The 23,193-nt window shown below is 42.5% G+C and overlaps 7 protein-coding genes across 9 annotated transcripts; all 7 read right to left on the bottom strand.

Annotated features, from left to right (window-relative positions):
* Window positions 1-2,463: 2,463 nt before the first annotated feature.
* Window positions 2,464-2,780, bottom strand: RB195_024367 (uncharacterized protein; the record flags this gene model as incomplete). The annotated part of the gene is made up of 2 exons (XM_064212112.1): window positions 2,464-2,629; window positions 2,707-2,780. The coding sequence occupies 2 exons, from the start codon at window positions 2,778-2,780 to the stop codon at window positions 2,464-2,466; spliced, it is 240 nt and encodes a 79-aa protein (XP_064067993.1).
* A 1,374-nt stretch (window positions 2,781-4,154) lies between these two features.
* RB195_024365 (uncharacterized protein) lies at window positions 4,155-6,076 on the bottom strand (the record flags this gene model as incomplete). The annotated part of the gene is made up of 3 exons (XM_064212110.1): window positions 4,155-4,274; window positions 5,176-5,846; window positions 5,968-6,076. The coding sequence occupies 3 exons, from the start codon at window positions 6,074-6,076 to the stop codon at window positions 4,155-4,157; spliced, it is 900 nt and encodes a 299-aa protein (XP_064067991.1).
* Window positions 5,164-5,829, bottom strand: RB195_024366 (uncharacterized protein; the record flags this gene model as incomplete). The annotated part of the gene is made up of 1 exon (XM_064212111.1): window positions 5,164-5,829. One exon carries the CDS (start codon window positions 5,827-5,829, stop codon window positions 5,164-5,166), a length of 666 nt encoding a protein of 221 aa, XP_064067992.1.
* A 2,211-nt stretch (window positions 6,077-8,287) lies between the features above and the next one.
* On the bottom strand, window positions 8,288-8,503 carry RB195_024364 (uncharacterized protein; the record flags this gene model as incomplete). Its single annotated transcript, XM_064212109.1, has 1 exon — window positions 8,288-8,503. One exon carries the CDS (start codon window positions 8,501-8,503, stop codon window positions 8,288-8,290), a length of 216 nt encoding a protein of 71 aa, XP_064067990.1.
* Window positions 8,504-8,572: 69 nt separating this feature from the next.
* Window positions 8,573-10,424, bottom strand: RB195_024363 (uncharacterized protein; the record flags this gene model as incomplete). Its single annotated transcript, XM_064212108.1, has 3 exons — window positions 8,573-9,488; window positions 9,589-10,170; window positions 10,252-10,424. 3 exons carry the CDS (start codon window positions 10,422-10,424, stop codon window positions 8,573-8,575), a joined length of 1,671 nt encoding a protein of 556 aa, XP_064067989.1.
* A 144-nt stretch (window positions 10,425-10,568) lies between these two features.
* Window positions 10,569-12,022, bottom strand: RB195_024362 (uncharacterized protein; the record flags this gene model as incomplete). Its single annotated transcript, XM_064212107.1, has 2 exons — window positions 10,569-10,946; window positions 11,933-12,022. The coding sequence occupies 2 exons, from the start codon at window positions 12,020-12,022 to the stop codon at window positions 10,569-10,571; spliced, it is 468 nt and encodes a 155-aa protein (XP_064067988.1).
* A 4,953-nt stretch (window positions 12,023-16,975) lies between these two features.
* On the bottom strand, window positions 16,976-22,997 carry RB195_024361 (uncharacterized protein; the record flags this gene model as incomplete). Of its 3 annotated transcripts, XM_064212106.1 has the most annotated exons (5): window positions 16,976-17,162; window positions 17,227-17,298; window positions 22,306-22,361; window positions 22,450-22,545; window positions 22,992-22,997. In XM_064212106.1, 5 exons carry the CDS (start codon window positions 22,995-22,997, stop codon window positions 16,976-16,978), a joined length of 417 nt encoding a protein of 138 aa, XP_064067985.1. The 3 variants fall into 3 exon arrangements, with proteins under 3 accessions (XP_064067985.1, XP_064067987.1, XP_064067986.1); XM_064212105.1 differs by lacking the exons at window positions 22,306-22,361; window positions 22,450-22,545; window positions 22,992-22,997 and adding an exon at window positions 21,993-22,081; XM_064212104.1 differs by lacking the exons at window positions 16,976-17,162; window positions 17,227-17,298 and having other exon boundaries at window positions 22,330-22,545.
* Window positions 22,998-23,193: the final 196 nt, after the last annotated feature.

Genomic DNA, 23,193 nt, shown 5'->3' with positions numbered 1-23,193 from the left:
GACGTGGAACGTTATTTTTATCAGTAAGATGATGTCTTTCACATTATTTTATGCCACAACATCATTCGTTGATAACTGTCTGGGGAAAACAGTAGGAAAACCCATATTTCGAGCGATATTTTTAAATTTTGTCTATAATGTATTGGTAAGGAGTGTTTGAAGCTATAGTTCGAATGTCCTCCAAATGTAGCACTTACGAGTTTAGAAAGAAAACTGTGAAGTCTTTCGCTCTTAGTTATAATATAAAAAAGGAAGAAAGATTGTTGGAGATACACAAGTCCAATTTCATAGAAAACGGCACTAATATTAATTTTCGTTGATCAGTGAAGGTGAGCGAAGAAAACACCACAGAAAGTCTGAAGTCCGGCTTTAGCCGGACGTTCAGACTGGTATATATATATATATATATATATATATATATAATGCTATATAATAACGCGCTTAATCCGTGTGTGTATGTGTGTGTTTGTATGTGTGTCACGAAAATACTCCATAATGATGCAAAACTCTGCACCGGTGAGGCGTCAAACCATCGCCATGCAACTGATAGGTGAGCACTCTACCTTTTATCCATTGTCCAAATCTGTGTAACCAGGTATGTTGGCTTTGATAAGGCAAGATAGTTCCTCTCATATGTTAGTGAGGGCAAATAAACTTTTATGTGAATATGTACGTTCAAATGGATGGGACCCACGGCGTCGAATTCGTGCTCCGAAGTCAGATAACTGTAGAGTAGATTGGAGTGGAGCGGGTCCCCTGGGGTCGGAATGGTGCGCCGGTGCCAGAAAGCTATAGAGTGGGGAGAGACGGCTTCCACTGCGTCGGATTGGTGCGCAGGAGGCCCAGCGCAGAAGAATGGGTTTCTATGGTAGAATGGGTTTCGCTTTGCATACCTACTTGCCAGCATGTCTCCTCATGCTGCTAACATCATTTCTTCAAAAGGAGGAAACACATGTGCGAACGTCTGATCAAATACCATACATAGTAGCCAACAGTTTACGCGATCTGACGTAGAGCTTTAGTTTTATCACTAAGATAGCGATATTCACGTCATTCTATGTTGGCACTTCGTTGTTTGCTGATAGTTGAGAACTGAGGAAACTCATACTTCGAATGATGTTTCCAATTTCCATATTATATATAATATATATATATATATATATATAGGGACGTGTGTGGCGCAGTCGATTAGAGGTCCATTGTAGCCACACGGTCAAGGGTTCGAAACCGCCCTAGTGTAACCAAGCCTTTCTTCCCTCTGTGATCGATAAATTGGTACCAGACTTGTCTGGGAGGATAAAAACACTGACTTGACACATCGGCTGGCCCACGCAAGTCATTGTATAGGCCAACACGATCACGAATTCCACTAAAACGCGTTGGCGCATCCCAAGTGGATTGATGCGCCAGTGACTTTTTTATCTCTTTATATATATATATATATATATAAAGAGATAAAATATATATATGCCATGGGCCGGCTGACTGCTACGTGACGTAGTGGCCTGCTTTAACTAAACGTAATCAGGCGTTCGAGTGTACGAATTACAGACTACAAAATTGCGTACGAGCTATATAACCTAGTGGTGCGAATTAGTGCGCCAATGCCAGAAAGCTACAAAATGGGGTGCAACGTGTCACACGGCGTCGGACTGGTGCGCTGCCAAATATCTATAAAATGGGTGCATGTCGCTAAAGGTAGGTGGGACGTTGCAACCGTTTCATAGCCGTAGCCACTAGGCGCGTTGTTGTTCACGTTTATAACTCCTCCGCGTGTCTATGTCCTTCTTCGTTCGCCTCAAGTTGGTAGCATGATTTCATCAGAAAGTGCAAGCATGCATGCAAACGACTGCTTAAATAATAGCGAACAGTTTACATGATCTGAAGTGGGATGATATCTTTCACGTCATTTTATGCCTAAACATCATTCTTTGATAACTGTTTGAGGGAAACAGGAGGATAACTCATATTTCGAGTAATGCTTTTAAATTCTGTCTATAATAAATTGGTGAGGAGTATTCAAAGCTGAAGTTTGAATGTTCTTCAAATGTAGAACTGACGCGTTTAGAAAGAAAGCTATGAAATATTTCGCCTTTAGTTATAATAAAAAAAGATGAAGAAAGATTGTCAGAAATATACAAGTTTATATAGTATAGTTTATATAGTATATACAACAAATATTTCACAAAAAACGGCACTAATGTTAATTTTCGTCGATCAAAGGAGCGGAGCGAACTCCACAGAAAGTCTGAAGTCCGGCTTAAATCGGACGTTCAAAGTGGCATGGCGAAAAATTCCCACACATTGCAGAAAGATGCTGTCGTCCAGTACATCGCCAAAGCCCACAACCTGAAAGGTCAACTGCCTGAAGGAAGTATGGAATCCTTGGCAACCGTTCGTTTCATCGTGCTGAGTTGACGAACGCTGCTGAGTAAACTCGTACAAACCACCCTGTCTAGGCTTCTACGATATCTCTGTGTATCTTTTGCTGCCCTGCAGGAAACATGGATAAGAGATTGGCTCGTGATCAGCATCGAAAAATACACCACATACTGCGGCGATGCTGATGAAATGAAGTAGGTGGTTGCGCGATAGCTGCGAGGAACGATTACGACAACTTGGTGGAACGCTGCAAAGAAAACGCTACCGATTTTAGCACCGAGAAAGAAGTTCGTCTTTGCATTTGCAGAAACAATATCCACGTACAATTTTGTATTTGTTGCCGGCACTGCTAATGACTTCAGCCACCCTGCGCTACTGGAGTGAGCTATTGGTGACATCAGTCACTGCAGTCAGGATAGCCGTCTGGTTTGAGATGGAGGTTGCGTCGTCATCTGAAACGTGATTGTGAGAACGAATGAACATCAAGAATCAAGGAGTTCGAAAAGGGGTGAGAAGAGGAGAAGCCGAGAAAAACCTATGTTCTGCAAAAGTAATACAGCACCAAGATCAAGAGGTGCTCGCCTATCCTAAACGCTGCTAACGGAGTCATTGTCGGAAAGGCAAAACTTTCTGCCCATCTCAAGGGAACATTTCAATACTTTGCTGAACCGGCAGGGACCGTGAGCCCCTAAACTCATGCAAATCCAACGACAAAACACAACGAAAGACATAGACAATGATAAATCGCAATCAGCGAAGAACCACCAAGAGTCGGAGGTTTTGGATTGTATTAAAGGAATGAAGAATGGAAAATGTGGCGGAGATGATGGAACTAGCGCAGAAACGCCTAAATCTCCTCCTCCTCCTCCTGGGATCTGGGAACTGACGAAGACCACCCCTTTAATATGAAAGGATACCTGACTCGTAGAAATACGCTACCATAATTTCTCTCCACAAGAAGGCATTCGTTTTGCAACCCATGAACATCCGAGAAATATCGCTGTTGCGTGTAATGTACAAGATTTTGTGCAGATTTTCCTGAATCGGCTAATGTAAAATTGCGAAGAAACCACCCGCGACGAAAAAGCAGGTTTTTGCACTGATCGATTGACGATTGGCAAGCCGTTTATTTTGAAAAGAGTGATTGGAGTGTGACTACGGTATTAAAAGCTTCTACAGTTAGCTTTTTTAGACTTCGACGCCACTTTCGATTCTCCTCATCGAGACCGTCTTCTCATCGCGCTTCGCACCAATGCGGTCAAGAAGTCCTACTGTTCGTACACCAGCCGAATTTACTTCACCGTACTCGAAGTGGAAACTTCAGTGAGACAAGGGCTGTAACGGGACCATTTCTGTTCAACTTTGACTTTTTAACCGCTTACATCATGCCAAGAAGAGTTGAGCAGCGTTCCACTGATGTCATTCTAACATCACGCAAAGTTGCAACATGTTGTGAACCCTGTAGTGAAATTAGCTGCAGCCTACGGACAGGGTGGAGAGGCAACCTATCGAACTCATGGATGAGTTCTGTTATATGGGCTGTATGCTGAAAAACGACGGCAACTACGAGAGAGATTTTCAGCAAAGATGCGCTAAAGCTAATTCGGCATTCAACTCATTGACTAAGTGCCTGTGGTCGACCACCATCGCCAACGAAGTCAAGCTGCGAGTCTACCTATCCGCAGTTTGCCCTATCATGATGTACGGATCGGAGACTTGGCCAGTGCCGTCAACAGTGATGGAGAAGCTCGATTGCATGAGGAAAAAGTTGTTTAGAGGATTGTCAGGATATTGTTGACCGATGGTGTGCCATAACGAACAGCTTTACTCAGTAGTGGATATGCCTTACCGACGGATAATACGTTGAAAACGTCAACATCTAGGCCGGCTTTCTGAAATGGTCACAAAGGCCGTCTTCACTTCTTTGTTCACATTATGAGAAGATCGTTTGGTTCAGGTTGTTTCTGAATGTTTCCAGATTCTAAGTGGAAAAGGCCCCTGCTCACAAAAGGAAGTTCTGGACCTAGGTGGTAAAGGAAAATCAGAGGATACTTGCCGTTGAAAGAAGTTCAGACGAGAAGTATTGTGGAATAGCGACAGATGTATAGATTCAGAGAGTTTCGTCTCGCCTTCGTCTCTCCTCGCCTGGACGTTGTCCGCCGCCCGCTTCTTTCCTGGGACACTAATTGGAGGTGATGACTGATGACTACTTCACGTCTCGGTAATACCATCCCTTTGTAGTGGCCCTAATCAAGGTCTACTTCCTGCGAAACGACTCAACGAAACGATGGAAAAGAACATAAATTGTCGATAACGAAGGACTTTTATAACGATTGCATACTCGAGGACTCTTTGTCCCAAGGTGACTGACACATCGAAGAGGATCCAAATATGAACTACGAGATGCTGCTCAGAGGATTACGACCCTGTGCTGAGCGTGCTTCGAAGCCACACACGACAAACTTGGATCAATTTTCGAAGACCACCTAGGAATTGCTGGAAAGAAGGACTTTGAGGTTTGATCCAAAAGCATCGCACATTGAGCGGTTAGTAATAAACACTTCATCACCTTGATCACTTTGACTCCCGTTGATCTTCAAACTGGTCAAGCGGACGCCAGTAATTCTTCAATTTTGTCCCAGTCGCGTGCCAGAGTCGCCCAGTGGTTCCTAGTTTCGCGTGGAACATGGAGAGCATCATAATTTTTTTGAAGGGCATCGTTAAGGAATCTGACTATCGGGTCGGCGGTCTTCCTGTAGTGCGCTTAATACCGTTGGGAACCTAGTCGCTCACCGCTCTGGTCCAACGATTGTCGTTAAAGCGCATCACGTGTGAGGCCCAACTTATTCTTCTTTCCTTGGCAAACGCGGAGGTGTCTCTATTCTTCGATCCCTGACGTAGGAGACAGCTTCGAATCCCGTCATTCACTTGCGTGAGGTGGGATACTCCTAGCATCACTCTCTCAATTGCGCATTCAGTGACGCTCACCGCGTTTTCTTCCTTCTTGCGAAATGCCCAGGTTTCCGAAGCATAGGTCAAAGCAGGAAGTACGGTGGTGTTAAAAAGGTGAGCACGAACCCGGGTGTTCTTGGTATTCTTCACTACATCCTCGATGCTCTTGTACGCTCCCCAAGCCGCTCGTCTCCTCCTGCCCAGCTCGGGGTTCAGGTCATTCATCATGTTCAGTTTCCGACCCAGATAAACGTAGCTGGTGCACTTGGATATGTTCGTTCCGTTGAGCGTGTATGGGGCATCCGAGACCCATCCGTTACGGATGAATATCGTCTTTTGCAGATGAAGACCGATGCATCCACATGTTTCGTCAAATTCGGTCAGCATTCGTTCCGCTTGACTGATGCTAGATGTTATTTGAACGATGTCATCAGCAGTGCGCAAATAGTTTAGCTGCCAACCACCACCTTCACTCTCCCTTTCCAACTGTTGCATTGCGTTCTCGAGGGTGGCTGTGAATATTTTGGGTGAGATTGTATCTCCCTGTCGGATCCCCTTTTTCACGTCAATGATTATATTCTTGTAGAATGGCGAAATTCCGGCCGTGAAGCTGCTGTACAACTCTCAGAGTACCTTTATGCTGAGTAGGGACGCCTTGGTTGTCGAAGGCTTCCATGACCGCTTCCGTCTCAACTGGGTCGAAATCCTTCATCAAGTGGAGGAAGGTGAGACAGAGCGGCATCTTGTGCTCTCGTGACTTCGATGAGTTTCGAAACAGTGTGAATGTGGTCCGTAGAACTTCTCCAAGTCCATATAGGAAGCTTCGACTTCTTCTTACAAACACAGACAACAACACGCGACGACCAAGCCGGCTTGAGCGCGGGGCAAGAGGTACCCGCGAAAATCGGTTGACCGCTACTGACCTGCATTCAGCGCCGTGCGCCTCCACGTAATTACGGCTGTCTCCCAACAACGTAGACAGCATTCACCGCAGTCTTGAATCACCTGAACCCCGTTTCCCTACTGCCCTCAAATCAACAACTCGTGAGGCGATGGCGTTGGAAACTGTTAATTTGGTAGGAAGAGAAGTGAAAAGCGAATTGACCAACAAGTTCTGATATAGAATATAGTAAACTGAGCGCATATTATAGGAAATTAAGGGGGAAAAATAAATCCTTCTTTTCATTCAAAAGATATGTCATCAGAAGTATACCATAGCATAGCATACTATAGCAGAGACTTCATGTTCTTATCCTTTTGTATATCATTGTCATTTTAAGGAGACCAGCAGATTGATGAGGGGCATCGAATTTGTGCAGGGAATAAATAGGAATAATTCTTTAAATCAAAGAACTATTCCTATTTATTCCCTGCACAAAATCAATACATGTTGGGTGTGTTAGTGGTGAACAGAGACGTCTGCATCTGCGAGATACCCCTTTAGGCTTTTAGGCCCAACCTTCTGGATCTTCTGCGAGAGCTTGCACGAAATGAATCCATTCGTCGTTATTCCATATCATGCGAAACCTTACGTCTCTCCTGGACTGCTATCCACGCCGAGTACTCCTTCATCAATCTGCTGGTCTCCTTAAAATAAGTCCAAAGAAGCGAATCTTGTATAGCCGCTTACGATGGCGGTGCAAATGTTTATATCTTCCACGTGTCATCCTTCGGTGCACCACATCAATTTCCGCGTGAAGCTCTTTATTGTGGGATACCTTACTCGAGATCGGTTAAGGAGTGCCTTGATGGTTCTAAGACGATATCGGCAGGACACTGGTCGATTGTTCGTCGCATGATGTCTTCGATGGCAAAGTTGAGCAGGAAAGGTCCTGCCCCTTGTCTTACTCTACCACTTCAAACGGTGTTGTACATCGGGCTCGTGTTCGAACTGCAACAGTCGTTTTTTGATTTATGTCATTAAGTAAACGAAGAAACTTTCCTGGCACTTCATCGGCTCAAAGCGCGTTGAGAAGGCGACCTTAATGTCGAGAGTATGGAGAGGCTTCAAAGTCCATAAAATCCAATCGCACCGGCTTCAAATACGGCTACCAGATTCCCATCACTCTACTAACAATGAACACCTAGTCAATCGTAGATCGGGCGAGACGAAAGCGAGAAGAGGAACGGTCAAGATTTACCCATGTGATGTATTCAGGGTCGATAATTGCATCGCACTGCTCCTGACATCGTTATAATTACCACAGCAACCTGGTCGCTACTCTTCTGCAACGCCTCACTGACGCCACGCCCACATCATCTTCCCCGCCCATTCCGCCACGTCTGCCACACTTACGATGCGATTTTTCAAACGAAAAAGGCGAGCGCTTGTTGGTTAATATTGTTTGGAACTAGAGATTAAGTAGAGTTGTTTAAAAATTCGGCATAAGTGAAATAGCGGTTAGAAATGTGAATGGAAGTGTTTGTTATCGTTTGTTATTGTTTGCTCTGAATTTTGAGATGGAAATCACCCATTATGAAAATACAAAGGACATTGTGAAAAAATGGCCCATTCTTCCGTGTCATGCTGTATTTCCTTAGTTTTTTCGCTTTTTAGCCATTTCTTTTTGCATATTTAGCTAAATGTAGCTGACATCCTACTCCTGGAGAGGCGCGACTAATGCCTCGCAAACACTCGTAGTACCTAAAAGAGTATCTCGCGGACACAGAGGTCTCTGTTCACCACTAACACACCCAACTTGTATTAATTTATGCAGAGAATAAATAGAAATTAAGCGATAAAAATGTGGAATGTAGAAGGGTATTCAAAGAATGTATACAAAGTGATAAGGAAGTGAAATCTCTGTTCATGCAGCTGTTACAGTTGCAAGTTGAACACTGAAGATCGAACAGCATTGAACTCGTTGCAAAACATTTTGACGAAAACACACCTTTTTGCTGCGTGTTTATATAGAAAAGATAGGGCGTAAAATGTGTGATCGCAAACACCTAGTCAATCGGGTAGATCGGGCAAGACGAAAGCGAGGTGAGGAACTCTTCTTCTTCTTCTTCTTCCTAGCGTTTGTCGCGTTGTTGCAGGGTCCGCCTTTCTGCTTCTTGTCTTCCATTTGGTTCTATCCATTGCATCAGCCGTACACAAACGCGCATCTATCATATCCAGCTTCACACCGTCTAACCAGCGAATCTTTGGCCTCCCACACGGCCTCATTCCTGAAACGTCGAGCTTCAGAGCAGTTTTGGCAACGGAATTTTCCTCTCGTTGCAAGACGTGACCAAACTATCTCAGTTGCGCCTCCTTCATCTTCTTGATTATCGGGACGACGCCGAAGATGGAGCGTACAGTGTCGTTGGATACTTTTTCTTTTAGCGTTACACCTATCGTCCACCTCAACATCCGCATCTCCATAGCGTGCAACACTCTTTCCAAGGCTTTCGTCGTCGGCCAGCACTCGCATCTGTAAAGGGCAACAGGACGCACAACCGTCCTGTAGATCTTCGGCTTCAGCCGGACAGGGACTTTCTTGTCGCACAGTACACCTGTTGCAATTTTCCATTTCATCCATGCCGCATCAACACGTGCTCGACCTTCTTGATCAATATCGCCTGTGGAAGTCACTTTGGATCCAAGGTACTTGGAACAGTTAACCTTGTTTAATTTGGTGCCAGCGACACGAATTGAACCATCCTCTATCCTTGGTCCGCACTCCATGTACTCAGTTTTTGATGTGTTGAGGCGCAATCCATATTGCTGCAGCTTCCAAGACTGTACTGGTTTTTGAAGATCATCTCGAGAATCCGACGCGAGCATGACATCGTCGGCAAAGAGTAGGGTCCACGGATGCTGATTCTGTATTTCCTTCGTTATCGTGACTATGCACAGTATGAACAGCAGGGATGAGAGGGATGAACCCTGATGAACCCCTACTTGTACAGGGAATGGCCTGCTTGTTCCATCACCACATCGTACAACGCTGGTAGGCTTCGCATAAAGCAGCTTCGTCCACAGCACATATTCTTCTGGTGCTCTATGCGACCTCATGGACATCCATAACAGCTCATGTGAGACACGGTCGAAAGCTTTCTCGAGATCTAGAAAAGCAAGATGCACACTGCGGTTCTTCTCTCGATGTTTCTCCAGGAGGATACGGACAGCATGGATAGCATCTATAGTATGGCACAGCAGTCGTATAGGCCTGTACGAAGTGCAGTCACACGGTCACGAAAGTTTGCGAAACATCTGGAGTCCGTCGTTCTGCAACGATCTTGTTAAATAGGGTTGCGAGCCACACGGACCCTCGATCTCCTAGCAGCTTCCAGGCATCAGCAGGTATGTCATCAGGACCGGTTGCCTTGTTCGACTTCATTTTTGCGAGGGCAGCACTGACTTCGACGGCAGTAATTGGTAGAACAGGACCCTCGACGCTGGGAACAGTTGGGATGGGAGGACGACAGAACTCTTCGTTACACAAGTGATTGTAGTAGTCTCGCCACCTCTCCAGGATCTGACTAGAGCGGCGCAGAACGACTCCATCAGCTCCCTTAACGATCTTTGTGTGCTCCATATCCAACGTTGAGCGATGACGCGCTCTGACTAAACGATACACTGAACGCTCGCCTTCTCCGGTATCTAGCATGTCATACACAGCCTTGTAGCAGTCCGAATTCGCCTTGGAGACTGCCTTCTTAGCCTCTCTCTTCGCCGCTAGGTAAGCATCCCGATCTTCAGGTTGACGTGTCCTCCACCAGAGCTTATACTTGGACTTTTCACGAATTGCCGCCTGAACTTCCTCGTTCCAAAACCACGTAGCCTTTTGTACCTTTGGCTTACCTAGAGTCGTCTTTCCCAGAGTGTTTTCTGCGGTCAAGCGTATAACGCTTGAAGTAGGCGACTACATTTCCTCTACACTACGAGTAGGGTGGAGAAGTGTAGATGGAGCCACGGAAGCGAAAAAATACCTCCTCTCGATCCTTAAAATTCCACCACTTGATGCGTTGTGCTTCAGTCCTTGGATGTCTCTTCCTTGGGAGATTTTCAAATCCATAACAAGCAGATGGTGTTGAGAAGCGACATGGTCTGTAGGGATGACTTTTGAATCCTGCAGAAGTCGGCGATCTCGTCGGCGTAACATCCAGAAATCTATTTGTGTTTAACGACCGCCGCTGGTGTACGTGATCAAATGCGATTTTCTTTTCCGATACTGCGTGTTAGCAATGATCAAGTCACTTGCAACAGCATACTCCAGGATTCGCAACCCGTCTTCGTTACGAGCTCCTTAACCGTATCCACCATGACAACTTTTGAACTCGTCTTTCCGAGAACCGACATGTCTGTTGAAGTCTCCTCCGATTAGAAATACTTCTTCGCCTTCCAGGGATTGGACGTACTGTTCCAGAACTTCCCAAAAGCACGCCTTCTCTTCTTCACTACAGCCCACCTGTGGCGCATAAGCAGAGGCGACTCGCAATTCCACTTCTCCTGTGTCTATTTTTACAGCCACCAGGCGATCCGATAGTAGATCCACCGCTGTGACGCTGTTTTTAAGCGACTCGTTCAATATGATACCAAAGCCATTGCGATTTGATGTGCCGTGGTAGATGAGCTTGTAGCCATCGCCTAATTCCCTTGTCTTGGAGCATTTCCAGCGAGTCTCCTGTACACAACATAAGTCAACACGGCGTTTTCTGAGACTGTCTGCCAGTTCACGACTTCTTCCAGTAAGCGTCCCAACGTTAAGTGTTACCAAGTGCACTGGATGTTGCTGACGATGGCGGACTAACTTCTTAGGCCGGCTCCGTCATCTAGCCGGTAGTCTTTGCATAATTGCCACATTGACCGGGCGAGGACAATGCGCGTCGCTTTTGAGGTACGCTCTAGCATCCGAAGAGCACATAGTAGACATTAGTAGTATGACGCGACGGAGGTGTTGTCCTCGGTCGGCTTGTCGCACTAGCAAGCTAGCAGCCTAGCACCGAAATCGTCGTACTACCTCCTCACCTAGCTAGCCTGTAGCCTTGGCCCAAGGACCGAACTACTAGCCGGATACCTTTGTGGCATAGTTGAACCTGCCAAGACGGAGTCTAGCTCCACCATAGCTGCCCGACGGTCACCGCTGCGCTGCTCTGAGGCGTGAGGTAGGATTTGCAGCAGAAAATCTGTGAAATTATGGGATGTGTAAAAATATATGCATGCTAGTAATTTTACACGCATATCACTCTCATCACTCAGCATGTCACCTTTTGGCATGCTTCTAATGACATATCTTTTAAATGGATAGAAGAATTTACTTTTTCTCCTTAATTTCCTATAATATGCGTTCAGTTTACTATATTCCTATATCAGAGCCTGTTGGTCAACCAGCTTTTCACTTCGCACATGGAATTCTTGTTCATGTCACATCTTCGTGTTCCGACAATGACCACCTGGTTGGGTATTTTAGAGATCAACGTTGAGTTTGTCATAGAAAACGCCCTCATTGTTGTTCTCGGCGGTTTCCGTAGGTGCGTAGGCACTTACGATCCAGAGTTTACTTCCTCTGCAATCCTGCAGTCGTACAAAACTGCATCTAGGAAATGTCAAGCTAAATTCCTTCGCCATGTTTTTATAGTCGTTCCTCACAGCTATCGCGCTATCACTTACTTTCATCTCATCAACGTCTCCGCAGTATGTGGTGTAATTTTCGTTGCTCATTACGAGCCATCTTATCATATCATCATCATATCTTATCATATGTTATCACTGTCAAAAGAGAAATTGTGTCGTCGGATACACGTTGAGAACCTCCTTATCTTTTCAATTTATATGTGTACATATGTGACATAATTCTACTTCTTGAAGAGAGCTATCTCTGGCTACTACATTATATTATACACCAGTCTGAACGTCCGGCTAAAGCCGGACAAGACTTTTTGTATCGTTCGCTTCGCTCGCCTACATCGACCAATAAGAACTAACAGTAGTGACTTTTTTGTAAAATTAAAATTGTCCTTTTTATCAAACCTTTCTTCAATTTTCTTCCTCAAAAATTTAGGCATGGATGAAAGATTTCATGATTTTCTTCCTAAACGCGTGAGTACTATATTTGTAGAACAATCAAACTTGATTTTACATCTATGCTTCTCTGGAAACTCTACAATTTGGAAAAATTACTCGAAGTATGAGTTTCCTCCGTTCTCAAAAAAAATTAGCACAGAATGATATACTAACATGAATTGAAGTGAATATCATCATCGTAGTGATGAAGATAAAACTCTACGTCAGACCACGTGAACGTGTGTTGGCTAGTATTGTATCTAAGCAGCCGTTTGTATGTGTGTTTCCACTTCTGCGCATGTGAGCAGTAGAGCGGATTTCCACAATCCGCTCTACTGCTCACCAAGCCTTTCATCCCTCCGGGATCGATAAAGTGGTACCAGACTTGTCTGGGAGGATAAAAACACTGACTTGAAACATCGGCTAGCCGCCGTAGGTCATTGTATGGGCCAGTTACACGTTCGTAAACCTCAAGCGGTTCTGAATTGAATTGAACGTGGGGACGTATTCCATGCGAATTGATTAACGCCAGACACACCTTTATCGTTTGTAGTATATTACTTTATTTTAATTTACTGATTGAGCGGAAATTTGTTTCTTTAATTCTATTTATTATAAGTAATTTTTGATTGCTGTAAGAGCGGTTATACTAGAAAGGATCTGATGAAAAGGTCATTTTCAGAATGGTCTTCTATGGAAAGGGTCGTTTTCAAATTTTCTTTTCCCAACTACACGTTTTACCTTAACTATAATTATTTGGATATTTGTTCAAAGAAATGAAACGAGAAGTAATTTGCAAACAGTAAACCAAACGTGCGGCCACTGATGGGCATTTTGCTGTACAGAAACATCTAAACATTCATCTCCAATCATTGAATGGTTTCTTTTTTTTCCAAAACCTCTTCAGTGTTTTCTTTTGATAATTCTATTTTGTGGATTACAATAAAAACACATCCTACATCATAATCGTTTAAGCTGCGTTCCTCGAATATATGCATTTCAAGTACTGTTATCACGCTTGAACGTATGCACAGAAATTTTCACCCTGAGATGTATTATTTGTGTTCGTGTTTGCATAGGAGCGATACATAAGGCTGAGTGCTTGATACACAGTGTAATTTAGATTGGGTAAAATGGTGAAAGTTTAAACACTGAAGACTTTCTGAATTTCGAAGGAAACTCTCCAATGAATAAAAATATAGCAGAAAGTATAAAAGTTCCTGTGCAGCAAAATATCCATCCGAAAGTGAAATCCGTGTGCTATTACTGGCCGCACAATTGGTTTACAACTTGCACATAACATGACTTTTCTCTTCACTTCTTTAAATATCCAAATACTTGTAGTTAGGGTCAACCGTATAGTTGAAAAAAAAAACCTTCTAAAAACGACCCTCTCCATAGAAGACTATACCGAAAATGACACCTCGTCCCTTTCTTTCTACCATAACCACCCTTATAGCAATCAAAAATTACTTATAATAAATACAACTAAGAAACAGATTTTCGCTCAATCAATGAACCAAAATAAAGTCATGCTATATAATAAGGAGCTTAGTCTATTGGGTGTGTGTGTTTGTATGTGTTTAAAACGAATTTCCAAAAAGGGATGCGACGTGGCCTGAAAGCTATAAAATGGGGTGGAAACGGTCCAGCAGAGTGCTGTGCCTAGCCTACGTAGCTATAAAAGGGAGTGCGAGGGGTTCAACGGCGTCGGATTGTTGTGCCATAGTGCAGTACTATCGCGCAGTAACTTCCTGTCCATATTGCAAAAGGTAAATGGGACGTTGCAACCTCTTCGTACTCGTGGCCACTGCCCGCGTTGCTTTTCACCTCTATGGCTCCTCCGTGCGTCTGTTTCCTTGCGCGTCAGCCTGAGGTTGGTAAGATGCCGTCCTCAAAAAGTAGAAACACAAATGAAACCGGCTGCTTAAACTAAAGCCAACACTTTACATGTTCTGACGAGGAACGTTATCTTTATCAGTACGATGATGTCGTTCACGTCATTTTATGTTAAACATCACTCTGTTATAGCTGTTGGGGAAAACAGGAGGAAAACGCATACTTCGAGTAATGCAGAAAACACTTATCAGTGACTGTCCGGTTATCAGCGCCGAATAATACATCATTTGCGATACACATGAGAACGGCAACAACCTTGTGGTGAAGGAACTTAGCTGAACGTCGTCTAGATGAGCTTTTGTAGGAATTGCAGGGGATGAAAGCTCTGGATCGTAATTATTCACGCAGCTAAAGCAAGCCCTGACGCCTAAAACAACGACCTCTTTTATGACAAATTCAATCTGTTCAAATTTAAAATATCCAACGAGCAGGTGGGCATTGCCAGGGTCGATGCGAATGTGAGGAACTATTGGGACTTCAACAGCAATTTGATATGCTTGTGTTATTCTACTGGAAAAAACATCAGAAAGTTGTACGCCTGGTCGACTTATGCGAATGGATGGATCATCAGTTCGACGTTCAAGAGGAATCACCGATCCTCGTCCTCTAACAATATGAACGAAATAAAGTGAATATCAACGTGAGCAGAAAATGAGAACTCAAATTCCAGCTTAAGCAAATTTCACGAGGATTTCATCAGCAACACCGCCTAGAAAGAAGCTTAAAGATGCAGATTCCTCTACAAATGTACCTAGGATGCTGCAAAAAACCCTGCTTGTTCTAATGCTAAGAAATGAATTCTCTCGATCTCGACTACTCCGACGATGTGACAATATTGACTTTAATCATTGCGAAGCAGTAACATGTCGTCAACCATCTGTCAGAAGTAGCTGCAGCATACGTATCACGACTCCAACCTCATAATTGCAAACAAATGCGAATCTCTCCAGGACTCGCGACGGAAATCAAGGTTGATGAAGAAGCAACCGAACTCGTAGATGATCTCTATCACCAGAACTGTGTGACGAAGAACAACCCTAGCTACGAAAATGAGAAGCAACAAAAATGCCTAATTCGCCATTCAGCTCTTTTACAAAGTGTCGACTCACATCGCCTACAAGTCGAGCTGCGCGTCTATCTATCTATTTACTTTTCGTCTTGATGATGTATGAATGGGAGACTCGTGCAGCTGGTTAACGGTGATGGTAAAGATGGACTGCGCAGAAACAATTTGTTGGCTACCTTTGGTTTAGTGGATGCCACAGTGAAGATCTTCACGCCGAAAAGAATGTGATGCTCTGGTGGATGGGACGCGGAAGGAATCAACATCTTGCACTGCCGTCTGAGTTGAACTGTTTCCACTTCCTCAACCGCATAATGAGGAAGCCAACAGACTGACTTGTTCTGTGGTCTTTTTGGGATTGAAGTTATGAGACGAGACATAGTCGAGAGCATAAGTTCTGAAAAAAAAGTGGCGGAAACACGACTTGAAGACTCTCGTTGCCAATAAGCAGTGCAGGCGAGACATCAGATTCCGCAGGATGTGAAATTCAAAAGAATGTTTCGATTCCGCGCGAGTTCTTTCTCGGCAAAGATGCAGTAATATCAGCCCGTCTAATGAGTCAGGTAAAGCATTGTCTTTTCGGCTTCACCTTTAAGCTTATCTTTGCACAGCTTTCCTTGAATCCATCCAGTATCCACTACGCCTGGCTGACTCCCGGTGTGCTAAAAACAGTGCCATCAATGAAGACGTTTAAATTGTTGGAAGGTAAACGTATGAACATTTCTCAACGGATGCAATTTCTCCTACCAGCCTCTGCGGCTACAGTCGATGCTACTCTACTTTCTCTTCAATCTTCTCCTCATGGTTTTAAGAGTTTTCTCAAAACCTTCTCTCTCAGAATTTTTGCGGACGTCCTCTTATAGTTAATCCCGCTTGTTCTGCAACGTCAACGTATCACAACACAAGGTTCCTGAGGAGTGGAGTCCGGTGGTGATTTACAATCGCGTGGTTCTTTTTTCGACCATTCGTGAATCTGTTTGATGAACTAATTGTATTCTTCTCCGATGCTGACCATCCATCTCCATCTTCCTGGAAAATTGGAAAGCTTCTGTTTGACAATGCTCTTTGCACTTTGCTTCTTCTTCTTGTGAAAATCTTCCTTAGTGTCGACGTTAGTAGCATTTCAGTAAAACAACAATATCTGGTAGGCAAGACGCTCTGCTGGCAATGATGGCGTTGGTTTCTTCAAGGTATTCATCAGCGTTTCACTTCTAAAAGATAAATAAATAAGATTTTTTTCAAAGACGACTTGAGATTAAACTGAAACGCTTTGTGTCGAAAGTAACATAGCAACATCAAATTTGTATTTAAAGGATAAAGGACAAAGTGTCTGGCGTTAATCGATCAGCTTGGAAAACGCTACCACGTTCACTTAAATACAGAATCGCTTCAGGTTTACGAACGTGTAACTCGTCTATAAAATGACTTGCGGGGCTAGCCGATGTGTCAAGTCAGTGTTCTTAACCTCCCAGACAAGTCTAAAACCAACTCACCCACACCGGAGGTGTGGAGCCCTTGATTGTAATAGGACGGAATGGGACCTCCAATCGATCATACAGCGAAACCTCTAACCGACGGCGCTACACCCCCTGCCCCATCCCTGAGTTTGGATTTAGCACCTTAAAATGCGCTTTTGTTCCATGGCTTCGGACCAGACTTCGCATGGGTTTCCCGCTGCTTGTGTTGCATTAGTCTAAGCTTTGCGATGACATGATGATATGACTTTTGATCGTCCCGAAAAGTCTTATGATATCGCACTCAATATCTTTGACAATAGACTTTAAAGACAATATCAATAGATTTTTAATTGTTGCTTCCGATGCACGAGCTTCGTATGTGCAGATCGATGGGATAGTCGTTTCGCATTTCATCGTCCTAAATGGCTCTTACTTTCTCACCGACGCTCTTTCGGAATTTCTTTTTGAATTTTTGTTAGTACCTAGAGAACATGTGGATAGTTCGCTGATCCCCACTTCCACTAGGACAAGCACAGTTCACAATTGGATCACTCCTAGAATAAGCGAAGTAAATTAGAGATTTTAGAGATTAGAACCTATTTGTTAGAGGCAAGTTTAAACTTCTTCCCTTTCACCTTCCAATTATTTGACTGCAGGTTTTTTTTACGCCCTACTAATGTGAACAATGCAATCCGTATGCGCATAAACACATCATACACATACACCTATTTACACGCACACAAAAATTATAGATCCATTTTTCCATAGCAAAATCAGGGAGCTTATGACACAGACTACTGATAACGGTGCAGATAACCATAGGCAATACCTTTCTTCCGTCTTCCAAACCTGCCGTTTGAAAACACTGAAGAAGAAATATCCAATTGCATTCGACTACTCGCATGTGTATGCGACGAGGACACAAAGGTGGTGCGTTGCGACCAAAGTCACTCTCGTTTCCGTAATCTACAAACCGAACTCTACGCTTTTCCTTTCCTCTTCCTTTTTTACCACGTCAATTTCATAACACGCTGCCTTTAAGTGTCATGAATCGACTGGAATCTTCACATATGAAGAGCAGCGCAAGGAAGCTGCCAACTCTGGAACTTTAGCTGAACCAAAAACCAACATTTCTAAAGGCATTCTAAAGGAAGAAAACGCAGGACAGAATGGGGTGTTTGTTCTCATGATAGTACGGAACAGAAAGAAGCTCTAGAGTTACATAGTTCCTGCACATTGTGCGTCCACCACAGACAGAACAATTCCAACGCTGATTTTGAGGAAGATGACGATAGCCTATCAATACGGAATGGTGAAACTTGAATCATAGAAGATTGGGGAGTATCGGTGCTCCACGACTCAATACTGAGGAAAAATTATTTCTGAGCACATTCGACAGAGGCAAATATGGGTGACTCTGCCGCTCTCGTTAACAGGATAAAGAGAACGAAGAATCTTCCATAATATTCATTCTTTGCGACATCTACGTCAATACTGATTCCCGGAAAGCCCTGAAAAATTTCGCATCGAGACTCACAGCCTAGAAAAAAGTGAATAGGCGAATGATTCTAAATTTATCAACATAATTAGTATCATTCATCAAAATTTGAAAGCAAGTCAACCACCATATTTTTCGAAAGCAAACCTAGTAGATAACTGTAATTCAGAAAATCTACACGGTTACCACCTTCTCCAACGGGGTTTTCTTCGAACGGTGGAAACATCGAAGCCAACAGAGCTAGATCCCAAGGGCATCATCGGCTGACATCTCCCGGATCGCTAGCCAGATTTTGGAAGGACTGGTGCCCCAGTGTGGTCCTCGTGCGTAATACACCTCATTGTGTGTTTATTTTTAAAATAAGAAAAAAAACTATATGTACACAAGACCCTTTCAATTTCGACCTGTGAACCTTGGGATTGTGGAATTGAGTCAACTAGTGGTTTTTAGAGAAATAGATTAAAATTAATATGGACCTTTTGGTACACAGAAAACTACGTCATTTTCGAGCTGAGACTTCGCAGTAAAGATAAGACAGTATAAAAAAGTAAGAAATGAAAAGCAGTGTCTTTGTGTGGACATGAATAGTTGTTTGTACTCTGCGGTTTGTAGTGAATGTAATGATTATTCATTGTTCCACAAATCAGTCGTTAGTCAGTTGCAAAAGTTGTCTTGTGTTTGGCTTCTTTTATTGCTCGCTATGATTTTATCTTGAGCGTACTAGAAGTCAATGTACACGTTTTCATTAAGAATCCATCCAAACAAGAATGGCATTTTCGAGCAAATCTGCTGCTAGTATTACTCAGAAACGTACTGAAGAATGCAAGGAATGGAAAATAATACATGGAGCTGGAAATATACATGTATTCAGTTGTTCTGCTGTCAATAATAGTGAACTTCCACAGCCTTGAAAAATGTGTGCGATCATTGACCGACATTCTTCGGCTTCTTACCAGCCTTAACCCATCAAAAGTGTATTGATGTACATAAATGAAGATCAACCTACAAAATCTTCGCGTAAGTGACGCTCAACACGATCGAAAGAACAAAAAGAAGAAACATGCGAGCAATTTTGGAGAGGATTCAGCACAGTTGACCACACACACAAGGTTTCAAAATCCACGGAAGTATTGCGGGAATACAATACGGTGCTGTATCTAAAATCGGTCTCGTATCTAGAATCGACCACGTGAACTCTTCGACTCAGTTGCGAATTACACAGATAATTTACTACCAAAAATTTTGGTGGCTGGCAGATGAAACGAATGCTGACTGATGAAGGCGAAACATGTGATAAGGATGGCCTGAACTTGAGATAAACAATATTCGTGAGAAACACATGAGTTCGATTATTATGATTATCTTTTATCACGCTCAACAGAATGAACCTATCCAAATGCTTCAGAAATGTGCATCTGTGGCGAGCCATCATTCTGACTAACTACATACATATCTTGATAGCTTAATAGTGAGAGACAAGCAGCTCGAGAGCATACAACGGCATCTACAATGTAGTGAAGACCAAAAGGAGTTGACTTCTGGCCAACTCTCTACGGATGATCACGTGCAGTAGAATCGCCAGAATTCCTCGCCACAAGACGAGGAAGGTGCGACTTTTATGTCTTTTTTTCATAACACACTTCAATTTGATCTGTACTATAAAATCTATACATGCATAGGTTCGTGTGTGCGAGCTCTACTGATTGGATATAATTAGAACTCTTGCCTTCCATCTATGGGTTGTTCCGATTTTTCTATAATAATTCTCACCTGCGATCAATTTTGAACCGGCGAAGATGGTAAGTTTTCATGTGTTTTTACAAAAAGCTCATTTCTTGCGATTTATTCTTTAACATACCTTCAAATAGCAATTGGATATGTTTTTCAGGAGGAATAGATCGTATTGTATGGGGTTGATTTAGAAAAAAATCTGTATCATTAAAATTTTCAACACAAACTCGTTCAGCCTCTATGGAAGGTTATTGTCATCTAGGCACCCTGACCCACCAGATACCCTAAGACACATCGAGCAACGGCCGTATTATCGCACTGGTTACTACGTTTGAAAGGAATAAAATAACTACAGTAAGAGCCTTGTACCTACAAAGCGATATTCTTCAGTACTTTCTCTTTCATTCCCAGAAAGTTTTAGAAATTCTCGAAATTCGTTGAAACTGAAGATTCTAATAATGAAATAATGCTTAAATGTGCTGCTGTCAATCTCTGATGTAATCTTAGGCCCATACTTTGGTAGTTCTGCTTGAATTTTGTACTTCTGCTCTGAGAATTGTATTTCAGTGGTTCTTCATTTACCTAAATCATTTGTTTGCTCCATTCCAAAGATCGTAAAAAGATTCGTTTAATCGTAATTGCTTTCTTTAACTTGATTAAATTTGATTAATTCAATTTTGAAAAGCGAAGAATGCAAGTAGAACCGAAAAGTGAAGGGAATAAAAAATAAAGCAGATTATTTTGAAGAATCTCTCTGCAGGTACAACACTGTTCTCTGTACCTATTCTGTTCTCATCAAATGTAGTATATAATGCCATAACGCAGCCGTAGATATGTGTCCTATGGCATCTGGTGGGGAGTGTGTAGATGATTATACCCTTCTTTAGAGGTTGATGGAGACTGTTATGAGAATTTGAATGATACAGAATTTTTCGAAATCAGCACCATTCAATAGATCTTTTCCTCCTGGAAAAAATACATACACCTGATCTTCGAAATTTTTTCGATAAACCGCAAAAGCTCTTTTTAAAAACACATAAAAAGTCCTCATCTTTGCAACTTCAAAACTGACCGCAGCTGAGAAATATTATTAAAAATCGGAACAATTCATGAGACAAGGATTGGTCTCTATTGTATAGTGCCGCCAGATGGTAAGCCTGATTTGTTAGCGATTTACAAACTGCCAAAAATCACAATAAGCGGCATGAAACACCTAAGTTGTAAATTTAGCTTAAAAAAACAGAACGTCCTGTTCAGCTAAAAAAATTAAGAGACAAGGTCATCCTACAATAAATAGTTTTCTTGCAGATGTTGTGAGAAAATAATTTTCAAGCTACTAATGTCGATCGCTCCTGGAGTTGAAACACGTTGCTTTAGTCAATTTTTCAACATCTCCAAAGTTATGATATTACAGCTGTGAGAGATATCAAATTGTTCGCAATACTATGTAGATTACAAATATGTAACTATCAGTTTACTTATCAAAAAAAAAACATATTCACGTCAAAAATTATATATCCTTGGGGCGCAGATATCTCGGACCCAACCCTTTTAATGTGTAGCCGCAGGTAACTTTTCCAAAAAGTATTTCATTGGTATGTTTTAATAGCTCTTTTATATCCAATCGACAGAGCTCGCACAAACGAATCTATTGATGTATAGCTTCCATAATACAGATCAAATAGAGGTGTGTTACGAATCAAAGACGAGTAAGGTTGAATATGTCTCTTTCGCCGAAACGTCATCTAGGTTCTACGAGAAAGAAAGCGCGACAACAACCTGAATTTCTTCACAAAGTCCTTGAAAGAAAAAATATATTCTCCTATTTCTCTATTGACCTTGATAAAACAAGAGAAACTCTAGCGAGAAATAGAAACAAATGAAAGCGTCATTTTGGCTCTTGCTCTAGCAGATCAACGAGAAGACAGCCGGCAGAAGTGATGGTTTGAGATATAACGATGATCTACTTAGTATGGATTCAAATTTTGGGAATTCAAACAATTTGGCTGTATCAGCTACCGCAGAAGACAAGGAAATTCGCAGATTTCGTAGACGAGCTGGACGCAATATATCATGCAGTTGTAAGAGTAAGGAAAGAGTGCACACATTTATCTCAAGGTCGAGAAAATATATTACGCGTTTTCACCTTGGAGTCAAAAAACTGCGAAGAAATAAAAAAAAACCCAAATATCGGGACAGACCCAAATAAAAATAAACCCATTTTTGTACGAAAAATACAAGGATCAATGGAAAGGCAATGGATAGCAGTAAATAGTCAACAAACTAGATTTTTGTGTACAACCTACACCGAATCTTACATAGAAATACAAACAATATTCCGCTGGTAAGCAGGAATCTACCTCCGTCCACCTTCCAATCGAGCAGATCCTAATGAAATACTAGTCAAACATATAATGAAAGCTACAATACTCAATAGCAAAAGCCAGATCACTAAAACTAGCATAAGTAGGCTGACCATCTGTCCAAACGCAACATTCGAATTAGCGAGTCTCACCGCTGACGATGTTGGAGGCACTCCATTTCCATCTATTTCACACTTTACCACTTGATCCTGCAAAACAAAGGACAAAGGAAATGCACAAGTAGCGGGGTCCTAGCTAAGTTAAAGATAACTAGACAAAGCAAAGCTGTGTCTGATGCTTACAGAACTTCTACAAAATTCTACACTGCCTTATATGTTGATGTTTGCACTGTGGTCCACTTTGAGGGGGAAAACGCTGGGAAGATGAAAGTGTAACAAGATCAAAGGTGAGAATGAATAACGAAATAGAAAAACTATTATAAAAAACACGCAAAAAGTTAAGAACACTAAAACTCAACACAAAGCAGGAGTGCAACTGAACTAAATGGAGTATTGAGTTGTCCTCTTACACTAAGCAATTATGCATCGAATCTAGGAAAACTTAGCGATTGACATTATGTCCCGTTGCACAGCTTAATATCCTAAATATCCCATGTTTGAGACTCAAAAGGTTTAATTCCATGTCTATAACTCACTACCATATGCAAATTATGCAAATCCGCAGCCTTCGCATGTTCCTGTTTTTATATCGCCCCGGAATAAGATCTCCCCTTTATTTTTCCTCAAAACAACTGGTACAGAGCTTTTCCAGCGCAGCTAAACGAAAGGTCATGCGATTTTAACTAGCAATTATCCTATAACTTTGTTATGACTGACCTACCACGGATCTCCCTCACT

Source organism: Necator americanus, chromosome X, assembly GCF_031761385.1.
Source record: "Necator americanus strain Aroian chromosome X, whole genome shotgun sequence".
Taxonomy (NCBI): Eukaryota; Metazoa; Nematoda; class Chromadorea; order Rhabditida; family Ancylostomatidae; genus Necator; species Necator americanus.
The sequence above is the reverse complement of the archived record's forward strand: the minus strand, read 5'-3'. Positions and strand labels throughout refer to the sequence as shown.